Source organism: Gadus chalcogrammus, chromosome 18, assembly GCF_026213295.1.
Source record: "Gadus chalcogrammus isolate NIFS_2021 chromosome 18, NIFS_Gcha_1.0, whole genome shotgun sequence".
NCBI classification, from domain to species: Eukaryota; Metazoa; Chordata; class Actinopteri; order Gadiformes; family Gadidae; genus Gadus; species Gadus chalcogrammus.
The window spans coordinates 993,512-1,005,662 of NC_079429.1; the positions used below are offsets into that span (position 1 = coordinate 993,512).

At 47.6% G+C, this 12,151-nt stretch overlaps 1 protein-coding gene across 1 annotated transcript; it reads right to left on the bottom strand.

The window, feature by feature from the left end:
• Positions 1-234: 234 nt before the first annotated feature.
• On the bottom strand, positions 235-11,586 carry LOC130371709 (ankyrin repeat and SOCS box protein 3-like). The gene is made up of 11 exons (XM_056577567.1): positions 11,552-11,586; positions 10,505-10,662; positions 5,127-5,216; positions 4,707-4,874; positions 4,504-4,613; positions 4,061-4,193; positions 3,471-3,648; positions 2,913-3,152; positions 2,420-2,689; positions 1,220-1,353; positions 235-1,034 (listed from the first exon to the last, which is right to left on the bottom strand). Exons 1-11 carry the CDS (start codon positions 11,584-11,586, stop codon positions 853-855), a joined length of 1,698 nt encoding a protein of 565 aa, XP_056433542.1. The 3' UTR covers positions 235-852.
• Positions 11,587-12,151: the final 565 nt, after the last annotated feature.

Genomic DNA, 12,151 nt, shown 5'->3' on the forward strand with positions numbered 1-12,151 from the left:
ATGAAAACAAGTGCACTAAACAGTTATTAAACTAAAATGCAAAACTATGCAAAACAATTAGTTAATCAATATAATAAACAATAAATAAATATTAATCTAAATATATAATATCTAAATCCTAATAATATCTAAGTCTAAATTACAATATGGCAAAATGGCACTTACAGATACCATTGGCCTGGGGCGCACACTGGTGCGACCCGAGGGCGAATTTTCTTGCGCCAATGAATAGCTGTCTCTGCTTGATAGAGAGCAAAACATTTCTGAGCTTACATTGACCTCAACGTGGCCGACGCCCTGACTTGGAGGAGGGCTTTATTTTGAATGACCAATAGCTAGCCTAGCCCAAATCATTGACGTTCAGACGCATATAAATGGTTGCTGGCAGTGGCAAGTACGGTCTATCACACAATTAAACGAGGATAAACGCTATGTATTTTTGTTGGTTTATTTCGTATTTATAATAGTTGATTCATAGTTGGCAGATATATTCCAGTGAATGTTTCACGGAGGGGCGGCGCCCTAGCGCCCTCTATTGCCGGCGGTTACATTGCTCCGGGCAACTTTGGGCAAGCTGTATATTCGATTATCAACAAAGAAAAAGTGTCTGGAGGGCTTATTTTATGGGGTTTCGAGTCGATAAAGACCCATGGGTTCGATTTCCGCCGGAATTCACTTTTACATTTTCTTGAGGCAGAACGTTTTCTTTTTAATAAATAATTATCAAACACTTCTTAAGATACAAGATGAACAAGAAGCCATTTTAACACTGTATACACAAACCAAACTACACAATAAGTACACTTGCAAAATGTCCATCGATCGGATAACCAAACCGGACCGAACCAGTTTTTAGTCGGACGGTGATCCTGAGTGGGGGTCCCCTGGTGCTTTGATGTCTGCAAACAGCAGGTGGTCGTGGAGAAGAAGAGGAACGGGCAGCTGGGTCACCGCCAGGCTCCTCATCAGCACGTCTGGACCCAGGTGGGCCCGCAGCCGCAGCCGACACAGGTGGAAGAGCGGGGGCACCCACTCTACAAGAACACACACACGGTTTGAACTCCACAAAGCAGCGATACACTGAGAGAGAGAAGTGGTGCGGAGGAGCGGTTGTGATGAGGAAGGTTAAACACACAAGGAAATCAATTTGAATTGGACAAAATCGCTAAATAATACTGTGTGTGTGTGCGTGTGTGTGTGCGTGTGTTGCGGTGCTGACCGAGGTGAGCGGGAGGCGTCCAGGTCTTCATCTTCTGCCGCTGCTCCAGGACGTCTCTCAGCGGCCGGCCCAGAGTGGACCGGTCCACCGTCTCTAGGAGGTAGGTGAGCGCCTCACTGGGGGCTTCCTCCAGACTGGGGGGGGCAAAGCAGAGGGGTATAAACTATCACCAGAGCCTGGAGACATTAGACACTAGTGTACGGGGGGGCAAAGCAGAGGGGTATAAACTATCACCAGAGCCTGGAGATATTAGACACTAGTGGACGGGGGGGCAAAGCAGAGGGGTATAAACTATCACCAGAGCCTGGAGACATTAGACACTAGTGGACGGCCGATATTTGCGTTTTTAACGTGTATCGGCATCGGCCGATTTTATTTTGACAGATTTTTTCACGGCAAGATCTACAGATGAATAAATGTTCCCGTTTTAAATTGAGACTTGTAACATTTGTTACATCATCATCATTGTGTAATCTTTATGATGTAAACTGAGGGAGCAAAAGCAGTATCCAAATATCGGCTCAAGAAAGTCGGTATCAGCGTTTCGGTCATTGTCTAAGGCTGATGGAAAAAAAAAGGTATCGGTATCAGACCTAAAAAATCCATATCGGTCGATCCCGATTAGAAACTATGTCATAACTATCCTAAACCCAGCACCACTAGCAGACTGGTTTACATTAGATCTGATGACTCCCTCTCTATAGCCTGGAGACCAGACGAATCCTGCAAGCTCATGTTTCTCTGCAGATACGTTCTGGCTCCCCTCCCATAAAAAATGTTTTCTGCCCGGTACTAGACCAACCAATCACAACCGTTTATCTAATATGAGGCGGGATAGTACGATGACAATGCAGAAGGTTGCCTTGTAGGCATTTTCAACAACAACAAAGATGGCTGCCGCTGATGTAGAACTAGCCTTGCATCGCAAACTACACCACCCGTCTCTGTGTGGAAGAAAATGGGCTCCCTGCTCTAGGTTGAGTACAAGCTGCGGCTTTAGTTGTCCTTTGTTTGTGAATTTCTTTAAATAAAGTTTGACTGAATAAGATTCATTGGAGTCATTGAAGATTGGTCCGTCAGGTCCCAAAGAAAAAAGGTGTTTCCCATCATGTAATAAAACTGCCCTGGAAAGGATCAAAAAGCCCCTTTGTAAAGACGAGCCTCTGGTACGCTGGTGGAGAGAGGTGGAGGAAGTCTTACAAGGCGGGCACCAGCAGAGCGTTGGGGTCCAGCCCGCTCTCCAGCAAGGCCGGGAGCCAGGAGCCCGCCTCCGTGGCGTCCTCCTCTGCCACGCTCACGAGCGCCTCCAGCTCCTCGCCGGACAGCAGGGGGCGGGCCCCGGGGCCCTTCCCCTGGTCCTCACACCTCTGGGCCAGCAGCAGGTCCAGCACGCAGGGGACCGATAGACTCAGCCTCCAGCAATCCTCCGTCAGGGGCGCCCCCGCCTGCATCAGGAGGCTCATGCACCGACTGGTGGGGGGGGGGGGTATAAAAGTTTGAAAGATGTGTCTCCCGACACCGTAGACCCGTTGAAATGCACCGTACACCACCGGAGTGGAGTGGGGAGAAGGCTGGCTGCTCAAATAATTAATAACAAAACACTGTTTCTTTTCGCCTTACCTTGAAAAACGTGTCCTCAAGAGTGATGACAGGTGTTAACTCTAAGTTTTCAAGGTGTATTCTAGTTTTTTACCTATGATTCAACCCTGGCTCGGCCACCATGTAGTACAGGACCAGGCCCAGCGGGGAATCTGCGTCGTAATCATGCTCGTGTCCCGTGTTTTCCCAGCCGGCCTGGGGCTCGGGGCTGAAGCCCTCCTTCAGCAGGACCTCCAGCATCTCGGGCTTCTCCAGCACAAAGAACACGGGGCTCACCTCCCCCTCCCCGCTGCCCAGCCCCCGTCGCGTCACCGCCGCCAGCCGCCGCAGGATGCTGATTGGACGGAGGGAGACGGATAAAGGTCGGTCAGGGCCGTACCAGTGAGTACACACCAGTGATCACCATGCTTCATTCGGAGTGGGAATATCCAGAATCATGCACAACAACGCTTAAAGTTTTCATTTTGGCTACATCTTGGAATGTTTCAAATATCCTGCTCTAAACATTGCCAAAATCTATAACAGAATATAAATCACGCATGACGGAAAAATGACCACAAACGACTGGTGTACTCCAGCACTTGTTAGCACCCCTACCTGGGTTTCATATTCAGTGAACATTGGAATCTCTGGGTTACTGACGTGGACTCACTTGACGTTGTCCCCCACAGCGGCAGCATGGATGGCGAGCGGAGGCCAGTATTCGCGGCACTCCACATTTGGATCTGCTCCGTGTTTCAGCAGCGCATCGACGCATGGCTCCGACTGAGCCTCCGTGGCGGCCAACAGGGGAGTGCCCCCGTCCATCGCTTGGATCTCAACGTTTGCGCCTTTTGTTAACAAAGTTTCAATCCAAAGTTTAGGGAACTTCTCCAAGGTGCTACTGAGACTCTTAATGGATATTAGAATATTTACAAAATAGTATCTAGAAGCTCTCACACTGCCCCAATTAACTCCAACATCCAACTTTAGAACGCAGCCCGAAGTGACCCCCAAATTCTACCAATAGCGTATATAGTCGCCAACAAGAAACGTCCTACGACCAACCAACGGTCAGCGTGCTCTACCTGGTGATGGTGGTTAGCAGTGGTCAGATTACTTTTGTTGCCGAACGTATAGAATTGGTGTTGGCTACCATTCTGTAGTTGCATGTTGGGAGTTATCGGAGGCAATTTGCACCTTAAGGGTGACAAGAGTGGTCTGGCCTTGATCGACTGCTGCCATAGGGAGATGTGAGCTCACCTGCATCGGCCAACATCTCCAGACATTCGTGGTGACCGTGCTCAGCTGCTAGATATAAGGCCGTCTTCTGTTCCACGTTGCGAAGGTTGAGCGCACCAAAGCGTAACAGCATGGAAACTAGCTCACTAGAACCCTGAGATGGTAATGGGGGGGGAGAGAGAGAGAGAGAGAGAGAGAGAGAGAGAGAGAGAGAGAGAGAGAGAGAGAGAGAGAGAGAGAGAGAGAGAGAGAGAGAGAGAGAGAGAGAGAGAGAGAGAGAGAGAGAGAGAGAGAGAGAGAGAGAGAGAGAGAGAGAGAGAGAGAGACCTTTTATAAACTGGTGGCTTGGTTATTCTACAACTTCTATGCAAGAAGTAGAATTTGCTTTTAGGCAAACTTAAACAAACTTCCAGCCCCTAGCTGGTGTTTAGAACCAAGAGGGCAGTAAGGGTGTGAGGTGCTACCTGAGCGGAGGCAAGGTGAAGGCAAGACTGCCCAGAGGCATCTGTTACATGGACTGCTCCCCCCTTTCTAATGAGCGCCATGGCCGTCGCTGGTTTATCGTTTGAAACGGCTGTACACAGAGAAAAACAAACCCATCACATCAACACCCTCCCACAGCAACAAGCCAAGTGTTTAACTGTAGGAGCGCAGGCTAGGTCCTCACCGGCGAGGAGCGGCGTGAGGCCTGATGCGTCCTTGACGTTTATGTTCGCGCCGGCGGTCGCCAGGAGCTTCACGATGTCCGTGTGGCCCTCGGCTGCGGCCATGAACACCGCTGTCTGGCCGTTGGTTGCCCGTGTGTTCACATACTCGATGAAGACGCCGGAGGCGGCTGTAAAGGCATGATGACAACTTTAAATAAGGAAAGGCGATAGATACATACGAACTTTAATTCATCCCCTATTTTTGGAATTCATTAGTTATAACACACACACACACACACACACACACACACACACACACACACACACACACACACACACACACACACACACACACACACACACACACACACACACACACACACACACACACACACACACACACACACACACACACACACACACACACACTCAGTACTTGCCTGCCATGCTGAGGACCTCCCGGACGCAGCCCGTCTCGCCGGCCCGCGCGGCCTCGTGCAGCGGCGTGAGGCCGCGGTCGCTCCTTTCCTCTACGGAGCGATGGAGGAGTAACGTCCGGAGGAGATCTCTGTCCCCTCGGCGAGCAGCCGTGAACACACACCGACCTTCATCCATCTCCTGACTCAAATATAGCCTAAATTGCCTTATTTGTTCCTTTTTTTCTCACACACTACGCCTCGCACGGATCCACAATGCAATGTGGAATGCAATGGGGATCAGTCAACGGACGGAGGCAGTGGGCACGAGGCGTTAGTGTAAAAAGTTCCTAAAGTTAACGCTACGAACTCCGTGAGGAGGACGACTATGGTTTTTGTTTTGGCTTGTTTAGATTTAGCTGTTGGGACCGATCTCCACTAAAATGGATGAGAAACTAACATTGCTGCCTCCGCGTGACTGATTAGACAGGCACTAAGGCCGATTCCGAATCTCATTCCTTTGCTCCAAGGAAAATCTCAGCCCTACCCCTCGCTGTTGCGCGTTCACGCGCCGTGAAGCCGGCGCGTGAACGTAAGGGGGAGGGCTAACATCCCCTCAAAATTGAGATTTTCGATGGGCACACAAGCGCTTCAGTTCTGACTTGCTCCCACAATACCTTGCGAGAAAACGGAAAATCAAGAAATATCCTAGACAAGATGGAGGGCGAAAAGATGCAACAGGATTGGAAAAACACAAATGTAAGTGTTTTCTCTGTAATTAACTATTAATTATTTTATTAATTATAGTCTGCAGCCCGGCCGCGGACTCTCGTAAGATCTGGATATCATACGACATGAGCCCGGCAGCTCCCCGACCGCTGGCCGCCCATGTTCTAGTGACTCCATGTTAAAAATAAGCTTTATATTAATTTGTTAATTTGACCATGATCTAAACCTTTTTTTCCAATCACAATTAACTGGAGGTGGTTTATCTTTGTTGCAGGACCTGAAGAGTCCCAAAACGGGATCCGGGACAGGTGGGGGCGAGGTGACTGCTGCCTCATGGCAGTTTTACGGGGATATGCATGAGGTGTTGGGGTCCAGGCCCTCCATAGACCCTGTGGTGGTAGTGGCCTCATTCAGTGAGGATCCCACAACAATGGTACGTTATCATATTAGCTACAATCACATTTGCCAAGTAATGCAAAATGAAGCATGAAATTGTATGATAATGGATATCATGGGAGAAAATTATTGAGCCTTTAAATAACATCTTGCCCAGATGTTTGATACCAGCGTGGAAAGAAGCCTTGTTGACAAAGGGCTCTGTTCACAGGGATTCCCTTTGTCATTCATAACCCCTTATTTATTGATTACGTCAGACATCACTAGGGTGACAGGAGACCAAAGAGACAGTTATCCCTCAATGTTCAATGACCTCAGTCTACTTCTCAGTTTACCAAGATATAAAAGTAAAGTAGATAAGGTAAATATTGTTGCAATAGAGCCAAACTTTAAACACTTATCTGGCCTCCTTGAAGGCACGGTCAACGATTGCGTACATCCTGAGGTTCATTTACATGTCTCTCGGTCACATCATTTGCCTTTCAAAAGGTGAACGCGAACTGAACGTACATTTAAGGGGCCACTTAACAGGGGCATATGGCTCCAGAGAGTGTGGGACGAGGAGGGCTTTGTGAAAGACAAAAGGCCCCTCCTGCGGGTGCCTCATTTATTGTAATGTTAACGTCATTTAATTGTAATAAACTGGCAATACAGGGCAGGAAGATAAGTGTATGCTAAGTAAATGTGGAACGGTAGTGGGACACACAAGAGGTGTCCGGTATCGAGGCCCATTGGTTCTTTGCACACAACTCAGGTTTTGTTACTTTATACAACTGGTCATTTCAAACCTAGTCCTTCTCGACCGCTCATATTGGAATATTAGATTGTGGGTTTTTATCCACACCAATACATGGTTAATCAATGTATTTTTTGGCAGTACTATATTGTGTACATAGCTATTATATATTGTACATAACATATGGCCATATCACCCAGTTCTGGCATATAATTCCTAATTCCTTCTTATTCGTTTTTTCTTTCAGGACATCGTTGAGTCCACTGCCACCAGCCCCCCTACCTCTCCCTCAGGCTCCTCCACCCCAGGGACCTCTTCTACCACCCCCGACACCTCTTTCACCAACCCAGGCACATCTTCCACCACTGCAGCATGCCCCCCAAGCCCCGAAACCCACGTGAAAAGGTGCCGTTGCAATCCCCTCATGGAGTTCTTTCAAGAGGAGAGTGCCAGAGAGCAGGCGAGGCATGAGGAGAGTGAGGCAAAGTTGGCGGAGCGCCACAAAGAAACCGAGGCCAAAACAGACCGCTTCCTCGCACTTTTTGAGAGAATGGTGGAGAAGATGTGATTCTCCACCATTCTCTCAAAAAGCTGAGTGTGTGTGTGTGTGTGTATTTTTAGATGCGTGTGTGTGTATTTTTAGATGCGTGTGTGTGTATTTTTAGGGCCGTTACATAGTCGACGCGAGCAACGCGCGTAAACGACGCAAGTGACGCGAGCGACGCGCTTCCTTTCATAGTCTACACAGCATACGCGAACGTCGCGGGCAATGCATGACATGCAATACACCACTCACGCCATGGGTGGCAGCAGAGTCACTGGTGTTTTCGCTGGGGGACGTTCCGATCAAAGTGGCTACGGAAGAAGAGTGATGAAGCGCAGAGATAGGCGGTGGTATGTGCGCCCTTTAAATACCACACGTGATCAGGATGGGGAATTTGTTTCTCTGGTGCTTCCAATGCGAAGCATGGACGAGGAGAGGCATTTCCAGTATTTTCGGATGACGGCGCCAAAGTTTGATAATCTCCTTTCGCGAGTCATCCGATATCTTCCCGACTCTCACCAATACCGGCCCTTGTCAGGGAGCAGCTGGCAGATTATTTTTTGTCAGATGCTGGCGTGTTTCCCCACCAGTACAATGTGCTACGATTGGGTATGCGCACTGACCAATAAATGTATATACATTGGTCACTTGGAAGCATGACTTTTGATTCATTAGTTATCATGATACACAAGTTACCTAATTTGGTTTAAGTCAAACTCATTAATTCATATCCATATAAAATGTTTATACAACGAGCTATTACCTTGACAGATGAATGAATTATTTAAGTGTAGGCCTATAGCCAAAGGCTTTAAGCTATAGCGCATAATGTCCACAGAAATGATATGGTAGGCAACATTATTAGAGAAAAGGGGTTTATTTATCAAATACAGAAAATAGTCCCACCATACACGCACACATTTTCCATTCACTACACACTCACGCTTTCAAATTTCATTCACTCAAAGAGGCTACTGAACTTATGTTTCACACAGAACATGAACACTCATGTTTCACATAGAACGTGAACACAAAACATTACGTAATTAATTCAAATAGGCTAACACTAAAACAAATAAGGCCAGTAATAGAACGAATATCGGGTGACAAGATCATTAAAATGGCTCACAATCCCGCATCAGCTGTTTGATGTCGCGCATCAAAATAGCACTTTGCCCCTGTGGAAGGGTTCGCATAAATTGGCACAGATAATTAGTAAAAGAGACGTCAAGTCATTCTTATCACGTTCCCGCATCCTCTCATATGTTCTTCTGTAAATATAACCTATAGTGGCAATAATGTAAAATATTTGCAGTATCGCCCCCACCGACAACGCTTGGTATTGCATGGATCGGCGCGTCGCGTATCAAAAATTTGCTACGCTTCGACGCTTAATGGTGGCCGAAGCGTCGCGTCGCGTAGCCTTTTGGACGCGTAACGCCTCGTGCCCACTGCACCGTCAGTCAACGGACGTGGGAAGGCGTGGCTGACGGATGGGGGAGTAGTCTTTGCAGAGGCAACCGTCACCCAATCAAATCGCTTCGCCGGGTTCTTCCCGCTTCTTCCTGCTTGTTGCGAGGCAAGAAGACCCGCTATCCCCCTTTCCAGTATCGTCAGAGCCCGAGTCGCGTCACAGTGCTTACATTTGCATACGCGATCTGATTGGATGACGGATCCGTCGCTGCCGTCGCCACCGTCAAAAGTTGAACATTTTTCAACTTTTTGACGGTGGCGAACGCTCCAAGTCAACTGACGGATCCACAATGCATTGCGCGACCGTCCCCATTGAAAGTCAATGGGCAACGGACAACTGACGGAGGTAGTGGGCACGGGGCGTAAGCGTAGCGTTCCGTCGACTATGTAAGGGCCCTAAGCGTAGCGATGCGTCGACTATGTAAGGGCCCTTAGTCGTGTGTGTATATTTTTAGATGTGTGTTTCAGTGTTTCTTCTAAAGTGTTATTGTTCTTAACCGATTATGATCTAATACCACCTTTAACATGTAGCTAAGTGACATTCAAAATAAAGATATATTAAGAGGGACAAATACTATTAAAAAAATCCTTTATTTAAACATGCCAATTACAAAATATACATACCATTTCAGGTTAAACATCTTTACAATGGGTCTTGCTCGTTGCCCGAGACAATGGCAGCCGGTGTGTCTCTTGTAACATTACCAGGGGTCTGGTTATCTGCTAGGGGGCCACGGGGAGGTTGGGGGTCAAGCATTTCTAGTTCAGCATCCGCATCTGGCTCTAGCATGTCGCCATTTTCAAGGCACACATTGTGGAGAAAGGCACAGGACGCAATAACAAGTGGGGCAAAAGACGGCCGAACCTCCAGGGCACGGAAAAGGGTCGACCTCCATCGGGTCTTCATCATTCCCAACGCCCGTTCAATGATGCTGCGCCCCCTTGAATGGTAGTAGTTAAAACGCCCCTGTACCTCTCCACGAACGGGCTCCTTGTACGGGGTTATTAGGCAGATGGGCGTATTTAAACAGGGATAACCGCCATCACCCAGAAGAATATAACCAGGGGGAGGGGACCGTTTTGCTGTGTAAAAACTGCTTTTTTTCATTATTCTTGTGTCATGAACTGACCCTGGGTAGCCAACAAATATATCAGGAAAGCGACCATCAGAATTACAAATGTCCTGCATATTTAACGAAAAGAACCCTTTGTAATTCAAATAGTCGATTCTGTGCAGTAGAGGGGGCGTGATCCTGACGTGGCAGCCATCTATCGCGCCCACAACATTGCCGAAGGCAGGGCTCCCTGAAATCTGGGCAAATCCTTGCCCAATTGCCTGAAGCTCTCCTGCGTGTGGGAAACAGATGGCTCGCTTCAGGTTGACCCATATGCTGTGTGCCACTCTGAGGACGATCCGATGGACTGTGGATCTTGGCACATTGAACACGCTGGATACAACCCGATACGAAAGTCCATGAGCCAGCCAGTACACATAGATGAGGACTTCGAGGTCCTGACCCCAACCATGGTCCTGGTCCCTCCGTAGAAGCCTCTGCAGACCATGCATGGCTCGTCTGCTGAGGCGGAAGTCCCGCTTCAGGTCAAGCTCGACGTTGAACCACAACCGCAGTATGGGCACGTTCTGATTCGGCTTGCAGTACTGCGGAGTGCGGACCCTCGGTCTGGAAAAGGAAATAAGTTCACATCATTTACTCTGAAAATGAGTTTTTACGACTTGCAACTGCGGGGAAAACAATTCCAGATATACATGGCGTTTCCTTCCCCATCCCCAAACGATCCAAATTGTTTGGAGATCGTTTGGGGGGGGGGGGGGGGGGGGGGGGTGAACCAAAAACGCATTAGTAGTTACATACAATGCATGTGTCGCTATTCAGACAGTCTTTTTTCTTTTAAATTGCATGATGTATTACAACGGGGTTGAGCCAAGAAATTTACGTCAGTATTTGGCATGTTGTGGCTAGGATAACTACAACTAAACGCATGTAGAACGTCTGTTCTACATTCCTCAAACCGATCCACAAGCATTCCCATGCGTCGAAGACATCCTTGGTAAACTCTTCTTCTTCTTGGATTGCTCCGATTGGCGTTCAACCTCAGAAAGATGTTTAACACCCAAGCTAGAGAAAACACTGCAGCTGAAGAAGGCATTGTGAAATGAACCGGCGTCAAACTCGTCGCGTCTGTATATACCAGGGATGGAAATTAACACCCGCCACCCGCCATTTGCGGGTGGATTTGTATGCTGGCGGGTGAATTGTGTCACTTCACCCGCCACTGTGTCGGGTAATACTTTCCAGTAAGGTCCGATCAAATTTGCATATTTAATACATTCGTTATATGGCGCTGAGCACTGGTGGATTGCGGAAGTATGCAGTGTTCCTGTGGGCTTGCTCTCAAGTCTCACGCATTCGGCGTTTGACACACGCAATTCAACCCATGCACACGCTCACACGCCACACTTGGTATTTCTCACGCAGAGAAATTACCAGGATAGCGCCCACCAATTTGGGCCGCTATTAAACAGGTAGGAATCAGGTAGGTTTCCCTTACATAGGGTAACCAGACGTCGTCTTTTGACCGGACATGCCCACTTTTTGAGCCACATTTAAAAAATGTGTGGCGGAATTTAAAAATCGTCCGGGATTTTATTAAAGCCTCATACATGTTCTCATTGAATTTGCGTTGCGTTTCTTTGGGTCGTTCGCAAAGTAGTTAGGCTACGCCCTCCCCTACTCAGTTCTGTTCGCTTTGCATTGGTGGAAGTGAGTAGGGGGCGTGGTTAAGTAGAGCCTTCAGATTGGACGGTTTGACTTACGCAGTTACCGTTGTGTATTTATTTTATTACCATTATTGTTTTATAGGGACAAACATTAACAAATTTCTCCCACAGGGGATTGATAACGTTCTATCTATTGAACAGAAAGAAACACTTGGTCATACTTTACATATTTTATCACAGCATTGGCCTACTGAATGACATAGATATATTTCCAGCATTGGACTGAATGACACATAAATATATAATTATGTTTTTGCACGTTTGCAACGTTTAAAAGTTCAGGGTATAAAGTTCAAGTATATGCCTCTACTTGTATTGCTTAAGCCAATAGCCTTTTGAGGCAATGTTTTTTCTGAATATTAGTGTTAAGG

What these genes read in the sequence shown, in the direction of transcription:
- LOC130371709 (XM_056577567.1), bottom strand. Translation starts at nt 11,586, where the DNA reads ATGTCCGGTCAAAAGACGACGTCTGGTTACCCTAT. An exon ending in GAGCCAGGGTTGAATCATAG is followed by an intron (nt 2,690 to 2,912) that starts GTAAAAAACTAG and finishes CCCCCCCACCAG; the next exon opens with TCGGTGCATGAGCCTCCTGA. An exon ending in GCTCTGCTGGTGCCCGCCTT is followed by an intron (nt 1,354 to 2,419) that starts GTAAGACTTCCT and finishes TGCCCCCCCCAG; the next exon opens with TCTGGAGGAAGCCCCCAGTG.